Genomic DNA, 16,655 nt, shown 5'->3' on the forward strand with positions numbered 1-16,655 from the left:
TCCTTCAGAATGGAGAGGTTGGATCTTCTTGCAGTCCATGGGACTCTCCAGAGTCTCCTCCAGCACCAGAATTCAACAGCATCCATTCTTCGGCGACCAGCCTTCTTTAGGGTCCAGCTCTCACTTCCATACATCACTACATAGCTTTAACTATACAGAGCCCGTCTAGGAAAATAAAAACTCGTGATACTAAACCTCTGCTGTCTTGTACATTTTTGGGAGAAGAAAAGGCCCAGGAGTGAACCCTACACAAATCTGGAGCGGAGTCCCTAAGGCGGTTTGTATGGCACCTTGTACCAGCAACTCCTGCAGCCAAGCTTGGGCAAAACCTCTGGCTCTGCTTTCCTTTGGACCCCAACAGTGAGGCCGAGAAAGGGGGGGGGTCTTGTCGTCTGAGCAGCCCAAGACCACCATGCACACTGCCTAGGCTTCCACCCCGAGGAGGCCACTGCTGCAAATGTATTTTAGATGCGCAGTTTGGATGCAGGGCTGGGATCAATTTCTGCCTGCAACGCTGGCGAGCCTCTGTCAGTCCACACAGGCAATCATGGACCTGGGTGTTCACACAGCCTCTTTAGCCTTTGATTCAGGACCATGAGGACTAGGATATCTGCGGAGAATAAAGGATACTGAGCTGGGTGTGGCGAGGCTAGATTTCTCTGCTCCTATAATAACGCAACAATCGTAGGAATAATATTTTGCGCATACAAAACTGTCTTGCTCAGCCAAATGCAGGTTATAGCCAAAAAACAGAAAAGGAAGAAAAGGAAAGCAGTGAGTGCACAATCTCAGAAGCATCTATTTTTTTTAAAAAAAAATCCTCATAATAAGTCAGGTGGTTCTTATCTCTTATCTCTGGGAGCGCCTCCACCCCAATCGTTCTGCCCGGACACTGAGATCCAGTGCCGAGGGCCTTCTGGCGGTTCCCTCATTGCGAGAAGCAAAGCTACAGGGAACCAGGCAGAGGGCCTTCTCGGTGGTGGCGCCCGCCCTGTGGAACGCCCTCCCACCAGATGTCAAAGAGATAAACAACTACCTGACATTCAGAAGACATCTGAAGGTAGCCCTGTTTAGGGAAGTTTTTAATGGGTGATATTTTAGTGTATTTTTGGTCTCTGTGGAAGCCACCCAGAGTGGCTGGGGAAACCCAGCCAGATGGGCGGGGTACAAATAAATAATAATAATAATAATAATAATAATAATAATAATAATAATAATAATTACTAAGCGTAAGGGTGGACTCCTGAGGTTTTCCTGAGTTGGGAGTTTTCCGCTGCAAACTCCGCTCTCTTGAGACATGGCTGGTTTGACCATGCAAGACAGCAAATACCTGATTTTGTTGATGTTGCTGAGGGGGACAAGCAATTTTAAGTATCGATCCTTCAGCTTTTCATACAGCTTTACAGGATAACGTAATAGTGTGTGGTGTTTTGATGGGACAGCTGGCTTTCAAGCATGCCCCTGTTTTCATTCTCTGTCCCTCTGTGTGTCTCTGTGCATCTATATCCAAATCCATGATGTACGCTCTGTTTTGCGGGGAAATAAGGTTGCTTGGCTCCTCGTTTTTTTTCTCTTGCTTGTGTATTAGCCTTTCCTCTCCTGCCTTCTTGCAGAAAGGCTGCCTTAATCCCCACCTTAATGGCCCCATTACACACCCGTTAGCCTCCCAGGGAGAGCAAACCCAGCCTTTGCCTACTGAATAAACTTTGGCAGCTGGGTTTCCCTTCTGCATCCTGCCAAGCCATGTTCATCCTCCTCTTTTCTGGAAAGGGGTGTCAAAGGGAGAGAATCCACAACCCTCCCCAGAAAAGGCTTGTGTGTTCCTTCGCACCTTGTTAGCACCGCAATTAGCCCTTCCTGAGTGGCCCATTAGCAAGGGGACCTAATCCATGGAGCTCATTGTGGGGGCAAGAGATGGGCAGCAGCCATGGTTATAAGTGCAGCCTTGTAGGGCAGCCAGATGTAAAGAGAGGTTAGAGGGAGAAAAATCAGCCATGTTCCACCCCCAGCAACTGCTTCTGCTTCTCCTGGCATGGATGCCCGCCTTCCCTTGCAGACCCTCGTCTCCTGCCCATCTGGAGGCAGGGAGCTCCGAAGGCACAAGAGCTCAGGCCCTCAAGAGGCTGCTGGAGGTCTTTGGCATCGGGGACCCCCCTCAATCTCCCCAGCACATCATCCGGCCTCCCCAGTACATGGTGGACCTCTACAACACGGTGGCCGATGACGATGGAGTCACCAAAGACCCGGACATCTTGGAAGGCAATACAGTGCGCAGCTTTCTGGACAAAAGTAAGAGGGGGCATTGCCAGGGTCTCAAGGCAGGCTTTCTTGGCGGGGTTTACAGGAGGGAGGTGATGGGCGGTTGTTGTTAGGGACCCCACCAAGGGCTGCAAACTGTCCCTCGTGGGGAACCTTGCACCCTCTGGCCGTGATGAGCTACAACTCCCATCACCACCATCCCTGGGTCTGTTGGAGCTGATGGAAGCTGCAGCTGAGCAACATCTGGAAAAGCAAAGATTCCCCACAGCTGGCCTAAAATCTGACGCCTTTCCTTGCGATGAAGGCATTTGGCCTGTTTTATTTTATCTTATTTTTGCTTTTCAGGTTTATACATTCCATTAATTTTACAACCATTTTAACATTTCCAAACTCAACTCTCTCCCCCCTCTTTCTGTGGTTCCTTAAATTTATTCTCAATATCTTTTCTGCATATCCAAATTAACTTAACTTGCCCACTTATTCATCTACTTTAAATATGTGCTGCAGGTTATTACAATAATCCTGCCAATGTCCTTATCTGTTTACAGTTTATCTGTCAATATTCACTAACCAATTTCCATTCTTTTATAAAATTTTGTTGTCTTGATTTCTAATTCCTCCGCTAAGTATTTCTGCTTCTTCCATAAGTTTTTGTATCCATTCTTCTTTTGCTGAAACTTCTGATTCTTTCCATTTCTGGGTGAGTAACATTCTTGCCGCTGTAGTAGCATACATGAATAATTTTCTATATAGTTTAGGTAGTTCTGTCCCTGTTGGGTTTTGGGGTTTGATCTTCACACAAACCTCTCCTTCAGTTTTTCTGAAGGACTCCAAAGCTTGCACTCTGTTTTGTAAAAATTCAGCACAGCTGTGCAGATGGTGGTATTCTTATGCACAAAGCAGCACTGCCTTTCCTTGTTATTGTCAGTATCTTTATATTTTATCCAGATCAGGAAATGATTCCTTGAAGCCAGGATAGCTCATTTGGTTAGAGTGTGGTGCTCATAAATGCTACGGTTGCAGATTTGATCCCTATATGGGAATGCTACATTTTCCTACATTGCAAGGGACTTGGACCAGATCAGAGCTTTCCAAACTTTTCACGCTGGAGACACGCTTTTTAGACGTGCATCATTTTGCAGCACAGTAATTCAGTTTTACTAGCGAACCAGTGATTCACTTACAATTGCAAACATGCATTTTAGCTTGCAGAGGGGGAACTGTGAGTCAGTTGCAGCAAAAATAACAGCCTTCTGGCACGTGTTATCTTTCCAAAATATTTCACATTTAATGCACCCTAAACGTATTGGGTTGTATCTACTCAGAGTCAACCTTTTAAAATTAATGGACCCAAGTAATTTGTATCTGTTAATTTCAGCAGGTCAGCTCTGACAGGGCTAACATCAGATGCAACACATTTCCTCTTATTTTTAGGAGTGGGGGTGAGGTTAACGTCAAAATAAGTGTTGAAACTCACTCTTTTAAATGTCCACTTTCTGCACTCAAGTTATGTCCAGGTAACACAAAAAATAAACGTAGTTGTGTTGGCCCCATCAAAAAAATTCCATATTGGGACATTTCTTTACCAGAAATGGGGAAAATAAAATAAAATAAATTGGGACATTTCTTTATCATCAAAAAATGTTACATGACCAGCATGCAAGCTTTTGAGTCCCACAGAGCTCTTCCTCAGGCGAGGTGAAGAGTTCTGGAGAACGTGAAAGCTTGCACACTATTCCTGTGTCAGCCTTTTCGTCAGCCTAATTTAGGAATTTTTATTTAATTTTTATTTTTTTTACCAACAACCAAAACACAGTGAACCCCCCCCCAGGTGGCTGATACATTGAGCATACATAATCAATAATAACATATTCAAATCAACCGTATGTACAATTCTATATACCTTAACACTCTTCCCTCCACAAGGTTTATTTAACTTTTAACATTTTTGTTGCCCCAAATTGTTCAAACCTACCCAAATAATTCAATATCTTCTCAAACCAATCCTCCTCGCTGACCTTAAACCATTTCATTTTATGTATCTTCTCAGTTAGATATTCTAAGATTATAATATTATTCAGTTTTCCCCTCCATTGGTTCACCCCTAGCTCTTCTGCATTTTCCCAATTACTCACTATAACCTATCTGGCTGCAATTACCATCAAATTTACCCATTTGCATTCCTCTTTTCTTTCTAACTCGGTGCTACCTCAGGCTAATAAGAACCATTAATTTAGATATTTCCATCTTCCATCCCACAATTTCCAATATTTCTGTACCAATCTGTTCCCAGAATTCATTAACTAACGGACAATCCCACCAAAAATGACTAATTTAGGAATTGCCCATGGATTTTTTTCCCTCATGGGCCACCACTGCAAACCACCCTTTAACGTGGAATGTAGGAGGCAACACATGTTAGGTGGGCACACATTTTTCTGTAGCACCTGGAAAGAAAGGATATTCTCAGCATTCAAGTGCTGGATTAAAGCTCCTCAATTTTCCTTGCAGAAATTTGGGCATATGCTGCTGTCTCTCTCTGTGTGTGTGTGTTTTCTCCCCACAAGTGGCATTTTCTTTTTTTTCTTTTTTTTCAAATTAAATTTTATTAGTATTTTCCACACAACAACAACATGAAAGATATCAAAAAATAATACACAACACACAAAAACCAACATTCGGAAACTAAAAAAAGCAACAACAACAACAACAACAACAACAAAACAACAACAAATCCATATCTTACAAGTTAATATTATAAACACTAAAACAACAACAAGACATTGACTTCCACCAATCCCACAGCACCTCCTTTATCTCTCCTTGTGTCTTCCTGTTTTCCTATTTTCTTTATCCTCTCTATCCTAACATCTAGATATAAATCCTTCTTTCATATCCTTTCACTTCACAAGGTTATTCCAGACTTAGCCAGATTTCTGCCCTCGAACCTTGACTTTTGAGGTATCCATTTAGGCACTCCCATTGTAGAATAGTGGTTTTTGTCTGTCAATTTGGCTAATTCTGAGTATTCTAAGAGCTTAAATAGCCACTCTCCCCTAGTGGGTAACTGATTCCCTTTCCAGTACTTAGCCACCAGGATTCTTGCTGCAGACGTCGCGTATAAGAAAAAATTAGTTTTGTCTTTTGGAATATTGTCATTTAAAATTCCTAAAAGGAATGCCTCTGGCCTTTTACTATATGATATTCTTAATATACTCTGGTTTCTCTTCAGATCGTATAAATCTTTTGTCTCTTTTTCACAAGTGGCATTTTCAAGGCTTAAAGCAGGCTTGGTCCCTACCTCAAACATACAAAAGCGCTGGCACAATGAACCCAGCTGGCTTTTGTTGTTTGAGACCTGGGATCAGGACCTTGATACACTTCCTTTGGGAAAATCCTTTCCGTCTTGACATTCACTAGGGCTGATTGGAGCAATCCTTCTTTCCGTGCCATCTGCAAAGAGTTAACCTGCGCTTCGGAATGGTGGGGGTTCAGGGGAGCTGAGTTCGAATCTCGACTGAGCCCTTGATGCATTTACCAGTTGTCCTTTATTCAGTTTCTTTCTCATAGAATCATAGAGTTGGAAGAGACCACAAGGGCCATCGAGTCCAACCCCCTGCCAAGAAGGAAACACCATCAGAGCACTCCTGACATATGGTTGTCAAGCCTCTGCTTAAAGACCTCCAAAGAAGGAGACTCCACCACACTCCTGGGCAGCAAATTCCACTGTCAAACAGCTCTTACTGTCAGGAAGTTCTTCCTAATGTTTAGGTGGAATCTTCTTTCTTGTAGTTTGGATCCATTGCTCCGTGTCCGCTTCTTTGGAGCAGCAGAAAACAACCTTTCTCCCTCCTCTATGTGACATCCTTTTATATATTTGAACATGGCTATCATATCACCCCTTCACCTCCTCTTCTCCAGGCTAAACATGCCCAGCTCCCTTAGCCGTTCCTTGTAAGGCATCGTTTCCAGGCCTTTGACCATTTGGGTTGCCCTCCTCTGGACACGTTCCAGTTTGTCAGTGTCCTTCTTGAACTGTGGTGCCCAGAACTGGACACAGTACTCCAGGTGAGGTCTGACTGAGCAGAATACAGTGGCACTATTACTTCCCTTGATCTAGATGCTATACTCCTATGGATGCAGCCCAGAATTGCATTGGCTTTTTTAGCTGCCGCGTCACACTGTTGGCTCATGTCAAGTTTGTGGTCAACCAAGACTCCTAGATCCTTTTCACATGTACTGCTCTCAAGCCAGTTGTCACCCATCTTGTATTTGTGCCTCTCATTTTTTTTGCCCAAGTGCAATACTTTACATTTCTCCCTGTTAAAATTCATCTTGTTTGTTTTGGCCCAGTTCTCTAATCTGTCAAGTTCGTTTTGAAGTGTGATCCTGTCCTCTGGGGTGTTAGCCACCCCTCCCAGTTTGGTGTCATCTGCAAATTTGATTAGGATGCCCTTGAGTCCATCATCCAAGTCGTTGATAAAGATGTTGAATAAGACCGGGCCCAAGACAGAACCCTGTGGCACCCCACTAGTCACTCTTCTCTCTCTCTCTCTCTCTCTCTCTCTCTCTCTCTCTCTCTCTCTCTCTCTCCCACTGCTTCCCTTTTCTGGTTTTGAGCCCTGAAATCCTGCCTATGAGCTACACCGAGAGAAAGGTGGACTTCGCAGCTGAGCCAGGATCTGAACCCAGATCATCACGGCATCAGCAGGTTTGCGGGGTGACCTTAGCGGTTCCTGCTCAGCTGAGCCTCCGGCGGCTGCTATTTTATTTGCCGGAAAGCGCTGCAGAAAAAAAAGGACTTTTCCAACATCTCTGTTTACCCCTGCTCTTTAGCACTGAATCTGAGCAAATGGCAGTCGAGTGTGGACGAGCCTTGAGAGCGACAAAAGGACATCTCCCCCCCTCAAAAAAATGTATTAGTTTTCACAATATTATAAACAAACAAACAAAGACACCCCCCCAAAATCATAGCCTTATTGAAAATTACACTTATTAACTTTGTTAAGTGGCTTCCTCGCTTCCCCTTGGTTGAATTTCATTGCATGTCCTTTTAACGGTTTTCCAAATCCCAATTTTTATGAAATTTAACTTAAACATTAACATCCTTAGATCTCCACCTTATGGAATTAAACATATTAATTCATCACTTAACATAAATAAAATCCTAAGCCCATTAAGTATCTGCAAGCTGTTTCCAGTTAGTTTAACTTAGCAAATTTAACTAAATAATCATTAAATTTATTCCACTCTTCCTGATATTCCTCTTCCTTCTGGTCGCGGACTCTTCCGGTTAGGTCGGCTAGCTCCGAAAAATCCATCATCTTCACCTGACATTCTTCTTTTGTTGGTAATTCTTGGCTTTTCCACTTTTTAGCTAACAAAACACGACAAAAGGACATTTTTTTAAAAATAATATTTATTAAAGTTTTTTAAGCAATAAAAACACGAAACATACATAATAACATAGTCTTTTCCAATATCTACATTTCAATCACATCTTTGGACTTCCTCACATCTCTTGTTCCTGCATTCTGAACTCATAAATTTTGCTAGCAAATTATTAACTTGTTTCAATTCATATAATATAATTTTCCAATATTAAATCTCAAATTTTAGAATTTAAATCACTCTTTTGGAGACTTAATTATAACATACTATTTATCCAAAATTTGTCTTTTCTTTCAATTGCATTTAGATTTGTATTCCTTATAACTAATTTGTTGGAGCCATACTGTTACTACTCTTACATCTTTCCTAACATTCATACAATTTACAATATTTTTGTAGATAGTCCTTAAATTTCTTCCAATCCTCCTCCACCAGTTATTCTCCCAGGTCTCGGATTCCAAAAGGACATTTTTAATAACCTTCCCTTTCTCCTCCTCTAGCTCACGGTGACCAGATGCGATTTCTCTTCATCCTCTCCAGCGTGGCAAAGAACGAGAGAGTCCTCACGGCTGAGCTGCACCTCTTCAAGCTGCGGGCGAGGGCAGCCGATGGACCTCTTCCCAGAAGGCAGCACTTCTGCCAGGTAAATGGCCAAAGCCTTCCCCGAGAGCTCCGCTCTTTCCATGCCCAGAGGCACTCTTGACTTCTGAAGACCCAGTTGCCGGGAATCGCACTCCCCATAGAATTTGGGACAATAATGGCCAAGTCTTCCTTGTGCGCTGAACATTAGAAGCTTCCAAGTACAGTATCTAGTAAAACAAAAACAAAAACCCTTCAAAATGTGCCCTTGTTAATTTTTGGCAGCGAACTTGGACAATATTCATGATTTTTCACAGTACCTTTGCGCTTGCTTAAAAGTTGTTTCCTATATTTTTACTCCTTGCCTCGTTTTTTGTTAATAGCTGAAGTTACTCGGCAGTCGAGCAAAACCAGGAAACTTATTTTTGTTTTGCTGATTTACTGTTTCAGCACTTTCCATCTTTAAATTCTGTTCTCTACAGTACCGCTGATATTCTTATTTGGTGTTTCGTTTATGGTTGAAGGACTTTTCTGGCAGAATTCAACATGGTACACTTAGCCCTTGAAGTGAAAGGTCAAGTCGTCTGCTCTTTTAATAATCAACGCCTGTCAAGTGAGCAGACGCATTAATTGAAAAACATGACGAAAGCCAAAATTTTGAAATGTTTTTTTTTTTAAAAAAAAAATTCTCTTAGGCTGATTGGTCTGGCAGCCTAAGAGAAGTGGGGCTTTGGGTATCTATGGTCCGAAAAGCTTTGCAGAAAAATATTCCAGACATGTTTATTGATTAGGAGGAGTAGGCAGTCCGTTCTCCCATATAAAATAAAATAAAGTCTTGCTCGTGTGCAATGTATCACAGAATCATAGTTGGAAGGGACCACGCGGGTCATCTAGTCTGACCCTGCTGAAATGCAGGAATTTTTTGCCCAATGTGTGGGGCTCATGGCTCTGAGACAGAGCCTCATGCTCTACTGAATGAGCTATCGCCCACAGCCCTCCACTGCTTGCTTTTCCCTTTTTAAAATAATATTTTTTACGGAAATGACTGGCAGAATCTGAGACCAGGAAGAAGAGTTGGTGGAAGAAGATTGGAAGAAATTTAAAGACTATTTACAGAAACACTGTAAAATTATTGAATGTTAATGATGTTGGAATGAAATGAAGTGGTTTTAGCAATAAGGCAAAATAGGAATATGTAAAAATGGATTGATATTAGATGAAAATTTGAAGTTATGTGAAGATAAAGAACTAAGGGTAAACATAGAGGGTATGGATTTGCTGAAATAATTATTAAATAGAATACAAAAAAGGGAGGTGCGAGGAAGTCATGAAAATAAGTAAATGGGTGGTAAGACAATTGAAAGAGGGATTTATTTTTAACTGTCTTTATTTTTCTTTATTATTTCTATTTTTCTGGTTTTTGTATTTTTTGTATTCTCTTTTTACTATTTTTGTAACTTTTTCCTTGTTAAAAATCTAATAAATACTATTTTAAAAATAAAATAAAATAATATTTATTAAAGTTTTTTAAAAAATTACAGAAAGAAAAAGTAAAAAATACCACATTAAACAAAAACAAAACAACACATCACAATATATATATATAAAACAACAACAGAGAAATAAGACCCATTAAACAAAAACGCAGGGGGAAAAAATACATCAGATCTCCTCATTACTAATCTTTCATTAGCTTATTTCCTTGACCTCCTCACACCTCCCTTTTTTGTATTCTAGGTCAAATTATCCATTTCAGCAAATCCTCTCCCTCTTTCAAAGTTTTTGTCCTGTAAATTGTCTTAATATAATGTAACTTTACTTTTCCTCCTTTCACCAATTAACAGTCAGTTATACCCAAATCCTTTATATCATTCCTGCTAAAATCATATAATATCATTCCAACATCCTTCTAACAGATATTAATTAGCCCTCCACTGCTTGCTTGTCTCCCCCCAAAAACCTGGTTGGAATCTGGAAGCTTCCAACTGGAAGCAGTTGGTCCCTTACATTTCCCACCCTGATCTGGCCACAGTGATCCATGTGACGGTGACCTCCAGGCTTGACTACTGTAATTCGCTCTATGTGGGGCTGCCCTTGAAGCTGACCCAGAAACTCCAGCGGGTACAGAATGCTGCAGCGAGGCTCCTCACAGGGTCTCTGCCATGGGAGCATATTCATCCAGTGCTTTTCAAGCTGCACTGGCTCCCGGTGGAGTACAGGGTCAGGTTTAAGGTGCTGGCTTTGACCTTTAAAGCCCTATGCGGCCTAGGACCCACATGCCTACAGGACCGCCTCTCCTGGTATACCCCATGGAGCACTTTAAGGTCCACAAATGACAACATTTTGGAGGTCCCAAGTCCCAAGGAGGTTGGGTTGGTCTCAACTAGGGCCAGGGCCTTTTCAGTACTGGCCCCGACTTGGTGGGACGCTCTGTCACAAGAGACCAGGGCCCTGCGGGACTTGACATCTTTCCGCAGGGCCTGCAAGACAGAGCTGTTCCGCCTGGCCTTTGATTTGGACTCCGTCTGACCCTTCTGTTCCCCTCCCCTTATGGTCTTGATTTATCAGCTACTTTAAAATGAGGCTGCATTTTGTTGTTGTTGTTGTTTAGTCGTTTAGTCGTGTCCGACTCTTCGTGACCCCATGGACCAGAGAACGCCAGGCACCTCTGTCCTCCACTGCCTCCCGCAGTTTGGTCAAACTCATGCTGGTAACCTCGAAAACACTATCCAACCATATCGTCCTCTGCCGTCCCCTTCTCCTTGTGCCCTCCATCTTTCCCAACATCAGGGTCTTCTCCAGGGAGTCTTCTCTTCTCATGAGGTGGCCAAAGTACTGGAGCCTCAGCTTCACAATCTGTCCTTCCAGTGAGCACTCAGGGTTGATTTCCTTCAGTATGGAGAGGTTTGATCTTCTTGCAGTCCATGGGACTCTCAAGAGTCTCCTCCAGCACCATAATTCAAAAGCATCAATTCTTCGGCGATCAGCCTTCTTTATGGTCCAGCTCTCACTTCCATACATCACTACTGGGAAAACCATAGCTTTAACTATACGAACCTTTGTTGGCAAGGTGATGTCTCTACTTCTCAAGATGCTGTCTAGGCCTGTCATTGCCCTTCTCCCAAGAAGCAGGCGTCTTTTAATTTCGTGGCTGCTGTCACCATCTGCAGTGATCATTGAGCCCAAGAAAGTAAAATCTCTCACTACCTCCATTTCTTCCCCTTCTATTTGCCAGGAGGTGATGGGACCAGTGGCCATGATCTTCGTTTTTTTGATGTTGAGCTTCAGACCATATTTTGCGCTCTCCTCTTTCACCCTCATTAAAAGGTTATTTAATTCCTCCTCACTTTCTGCCATCAAGGTTGTGTCATCTGCATATCTGAGGTTGTTGATATTTCTTCCGGCAATCTTAATTCCGGCTAGGGATTCATCCAGCCCAGCCTTTCGCATGATGAATTCTGCATATAAGTTAAATAAGCAGGGAGACAAAATACAGCCTTGTCGTACTCCTTTCCCAATTTTGAACCAATCAGTTGTTCCATATCCAGTTCTAACTGTAGCTTCTTGTCCCACATAGAGATTTCTCAGGAGACAGATGAGGTGATCTGGCACTCCCATTTCTTTAAGAACTTGCCATAGTTTGTCGTGGTCGACACAGTCAAAGGCTTTTGCATAGTCAATGAAGCAGAAGTAGATATCTTTCTGGAACTCTCTAGCTTTCTCCATAATCCAGCGCATGTTTGCAATTTGGTCTCTGGTTCCTCTGCCTCTTCTAAATCCAGCTTGCACTTCTGGGAGTTCTCGGTCCATATACTGCTTGAGCCTTCCTTGTAGAATTTTAAGCATAACCTTGCTAGCGTGTGAAATGAGTGCAATTGTGCGGTAGTTGGAGCATTCTTTGGCACTGCCCTTCTTTGGGATTGGGATGTAGACTGATCTTCTCCAATCTTCTGGCCACTGCTGAGTTTTCCAAACTTGCTGGCATATTGAGTGTAGCACCTTAACAGCATCATCTTTTAAAATTTTAAATAGTTCAGCTGGAATACCATCACTGCTGCCGCTGCCCCACAGAGCTTTGAAAGAAGTTGCAAATGATGTTTCCAGAGAGCATGTGCAGAGTGCTTTTCCCCACTGCCGCACCTCAGGGTGGGATTTCCCGTGGGCTCGATTCGAAGGGACATTTACAAACTGGAGCACTCTGGGGTTGGTGTGAGCAAGACCTTTAGGTCCTTTTAGTCCCTAAAACCTTGCTCTCTCTCTCCATCCTTTCAGGTGAGCATTTATCAGGTCCTTGACAAAGACAGCATGGATACCCCTGAAGGAAAGAAGCTACTGTCTGCTAAACTCCTTGCCGTGCAGGGAACGGGCTGGGAGGTCTTCGCTATCACGCAAGCGGTGAGTTTGTTTCTTTCTTTCTCTTTTTTTTTACTGTTTTATTAAATTTGCTTAGTAACACAACATTACTATATGTATTCTATAAAACAAAGAATGCAAGGGTTAGGGAGCGGGGCGACCGCATTGGGGGTTACTGTGTGCAGTTCTGGTCTCAAAAGTGGAGACTGTAGAGTTGGAAAAGAGCTCAGAAAAGGACAACCGAAATTATCCTCCCCTCTGCCACCGGGCGCGGCTTGGCTCGCTCTCTCGAGCCACACGGCTCTGCGTGCAAAACATTAACCGGTCTGACGTGATGTTGCAGGTCCGCTCCTGGATGGACGAGGAGAGCAGTAACCAGGGGCTGTTGGTCACTGTGCGGTCCCTCGGTGGAGCACCCCTAGACGATGGAGCCGTGCAGTTCGCGTCGGGCAGAGACCACCACGAGAGCAAAAGGCCCATGTTGGTTTTGTTCACCGACGACGGGCGTCGAGGGGCCCTGTTGCCCAGCATCCCCTTCCTAGGTGAGTAAAGAAAGATGTGTTTTGTCTATCGGTGTGGCAGGATCAAAGACATTGCTGTAATAAAAGGGGACATACAAGACTGTAGCATCTGTAATGAACTTGGAATAATGCACTCCCCCCCATTTTTTTTATTCATTTTATAACACAAATAAACAACACAAACAGAAAAACCAACAATACAAAAAAAAATCTTGTCTTGTCCTTTCCCCCCTAAACATTGTTAAGTGGGCTTCCCCCAAGTCCCCCCTATCTGATTTTCATTTTACCTCATCTTTAGCAGTTACATATATCGTAATTTCTAACCATTTTTTTGTTTATCGCACTTACATTAAGCATAAAAATCTTCACATTTTATTCCTTTACAGATCATACTATTTTAAAATACACTATCTTCCACTTCTAACCCTACAGCCTATATCCACTTCCAAAGCTATTCTAAGATTTAAATGTTAACATATTTTTTTTCAAATATTCCTTAAACTTCTTCCAATCTTCTTCCACCGTCTCTTCTCTCTGGTCTCAGGAGTCAGTTCAGCAAGTTCAATATAGTCCGAGGAATAATGCACTTTCATCGCCTAGTTTCCATCGTACGCTCATGTCCTCCACACCCCTTGACACTTGAAATATCCATTTTCAGAACACACCTTATTCCCGTGACTGTGATTTTTCAGCACCCAGCCAAGAGTGGCTCCGATGGTCAAGAAGGCAGTTTTCTGCATGTGTTGTAGAGATAAGGGAGGGGAAAGTGGGGTTCATCCACCTGGGAAGGTAGATAATCTAGAACAGCCTTTCTCAACCTGTGGGTCCCCAGATGTGGTTGGATTACAACTCCCATCATCCCTAGCTAGCAAGGCCAGAGGTCAGGGATGATGGGAGTTGTAGTCCAGCAACATCTGGGGACCCACAGGTTGAGAACCGCTGATCTAGAAGGAAAAGTCTGGTCCTAAATCTGTGCTGCAAGAAGAAAAGGCTCAGGTGTAAACCCTGGGCCTTCACAAATCCAGAGCAGAGTCCCTAAAACGGTTGTACAGCTCCTTCTGACAATTTCTGCAGCCAAACTGGTTCAAAAACTGCTTTCCTTTGGTCCACATCTGGGAGGCCGAGGGGAGGTGGGGTCTCGTGCCCCAGGGAGGTCATTATGATGTTTCACCTTCGGAGGTGCACTCCATTGTCTCTCAAGACAACACTTTAAACTTTATTTTGCAATGTGTGCACTTTTAAATGATTGCCCAGCAGCTCTGTGAGAGGGTGGCATCTAAATGTTTCCGGAAAGATAAGCAAACATTGGTAATTTTCTCAACTGGCCGTTCATGGTACTCATGGCTGTTCATGGAGGCACAGGTTAATTCTGCGTCCAGGGCAGCTTTCTCCCAGCTCCATCTGGTATGCAGGATGAGACCCTACCTGCCCACAGACTGTCTCGCCAGAGTGGTGCATGGTCTGGTTATCTCCCGCTAGGGCTACTGCAATGCACTCTACATGGGGCTACCTTTGAAGGTGACCCGGAAGCTACAATTAATCCAGAACGCAGTAGCTAGACTGGGGACTGGGAGCGGCCGCTGAGACCACATAACACCATTTTTGAAAAACCTACATTGGCTCCCAGGACGTTTCTTGCCCTTATTAAATTTTTTATTTCATGGAAGTAAAGAATATGTACACACACACACACATATAAACATACAAAAGTAAAAGTATTACACAGACAAATAAAGATAAAGAAAGAAATAAAAGTAAGAGAAATATATAAATACTTAATTTTCACTTTGGAGTACAATTCAAAGTGTCGGTGCTGACCTTTAAAGCCCTAAATGGCCTTGGTCCAGTATACCTGAAGGAGCGTCTCCATCCCCATTGTTCAGCCCAGACACTGAGGTCCAGCGCTGAGGGCCTTCTGGCGGTTCCCTCCCTGCGAGAAGGGAACCAGGCAGAGGGCCTTCTTGGTGGTGGCACCCGCCCTGTGGAACGTCCTCCCATCAGATGTCAAGGAAATAAACAACTATCTGACTTTTAGAAGACATCTGAAGGCAGTCCTGTTTGGGGATATTTTTAATGTTTGATGTTCTATTGTGCTTTTAATATTCTGTCGGGAGCCTTCCAGAGTGGCTGGGGAAACCCAGCCAGATGGGCGGCGTATGAATAAGAAATTATTGTTGTTATTATTACTACTACTCCGATCTCGTTCTCTCCTGTTTAGAATTGTCCGATCAGAACGCGGCCCTTCCTGGTCATCTGGCAGGCCCCAAATCCAACGGCACGCGGAACCCTCGCTCGGTGGACAACCAGCTGCCTTGCCAGAGGCTCCCGCTCTCGGTGGACTTTGAGGAAATCGGGTGGTCCGGCTGGATCATCTCCCCCCGGGGTTACAACGCCTATCATTGCAAAGGTTCCTGCCCCTTCCCGCTGGGGGAGAACATGAGGCCCACAAACCACGCCACCGTCCTCTCCATCATCAACGCCCTGAAGCTGAGCCAGGAAGTCAGCGGCCCCTGTTGCGTGCCAGACAAGCTGTTCTCCATCAACCTGCTATATTTCGACGACGCCGAAAACGTGGTGCTCAAGCAGTACGACGACATGGTGGCGGGGAGCTGTGGCTGCCACTGAGCCACACGCCTCCATCGTGCGGGAATGTTCAGGGAGGCAGGAGAGGATATGTTGTTTATTAATATCCTTCCTAACTTGGGCTAGCAGAGTTTTTGGGTTGTTGTTGTTGTTTAGTCGTTTAGTCGTGTCCGACTCTCTGTGACCCCCTGGACCAGAGCACGCCAGGCCCTCCTGTCTTCCACTGCCTCCCGCAGTTTGGTCAAACTCATGCTGGTAGCTTCGAGAACACTGTCCCACCATCTCGTCCTCCGTCGTCCCCTTCTCCTTGCGCCCTCCATCTTTCCCAGCATCAGGGTCTTTTCCAGGGAGTCTTCTCTTCTCAGGAGGTGGCCAAAGTCTTGGAGCCTCAGCTTCAGGATCTGTCCCTCCAGTGAGCACTCAGGGCTGATTTCCTTCCGAATGGATAGGTTGGATCTTCTTGCAGTCCATGGGACTCTCAAGAGTCTCCTCCAGCACCAGAATTCAAAAGTATATCCATTCTTCAGCGATCAGTCTTCTTTATGGTCCAGCTCTCACTTCCATATATCACTACTGGGAAAACCACAGCTTGAACTATACGGACCTTTGTTGGCAAGGTGATGTCTCTGCTTTTGAAGATGCTGTCTAGGTTTGTCATTGCTTTTCTCCCAAGCAGCAGGCGTCTTTTAATTTCGTGACTGCTGTCACCATCTGCAGTGATCATGGAGCCCAAGAAAGTAAAATCTCTCACTGCCTCCATTTCTTCCCCTTCTGTTTGCCAGGAGGTGATGGGACCAGTGGCCATGATCTTAGTTTTTTCCGATGCTGAGCTTCAGACCATATTTTGCGCTCTAGCAGAGTTTTACATTCCTCTTTTAAATGCACAGTGGATAGCTGGTTGCAGGCTTGTTTAAGCCTCTCAATACAGTCATTCCTCGGGTTACAGACGCTTCAGACTGCGTTTTTTCA

General features: G+C 43.9%; 1 protein-coding gene across 1 annotated transcript; it reads left to right on the top strand.

Moving 5' to 3' along the window:
• Positions 1-1,994: 1,994 nt before the first annotated feature.
• Positions 1,995-15,769, top strand: LOC310835464 (bone morphogenetic protein 4-like; the record flags this gene model as incomplete). The annotated part of the gene is made up of 5 exons (XM_083720093.1): positions 1,995-2,289; positions 8,151-8,293; positions 12,502-12,624; positions 12,926-13,124; positions 15,364-15,769. 5 exons carry the CDS (start codon positions 1,995-1,997, stop codon positions 15,726-15,728), a joined length of 1,125 nt encoding a protein of 374 aa, XP_083576219.1. The 3' UTR covers positions 15,729-15,769.
• Positions 15,770-16,655: the final 886 nt, after the last annotated feature.

This window comes from Podarcis gaigeae (genome assembly GCF_964106915.1).
Source record: "Podarcis gaigeae genome assembly, chromosome: 18".
NCBI lineage: Eukaryota > Metazoa > Chordata > Lepidosauria > Squamata > Lacertidae > Podarcis > Podarcis gaigeae.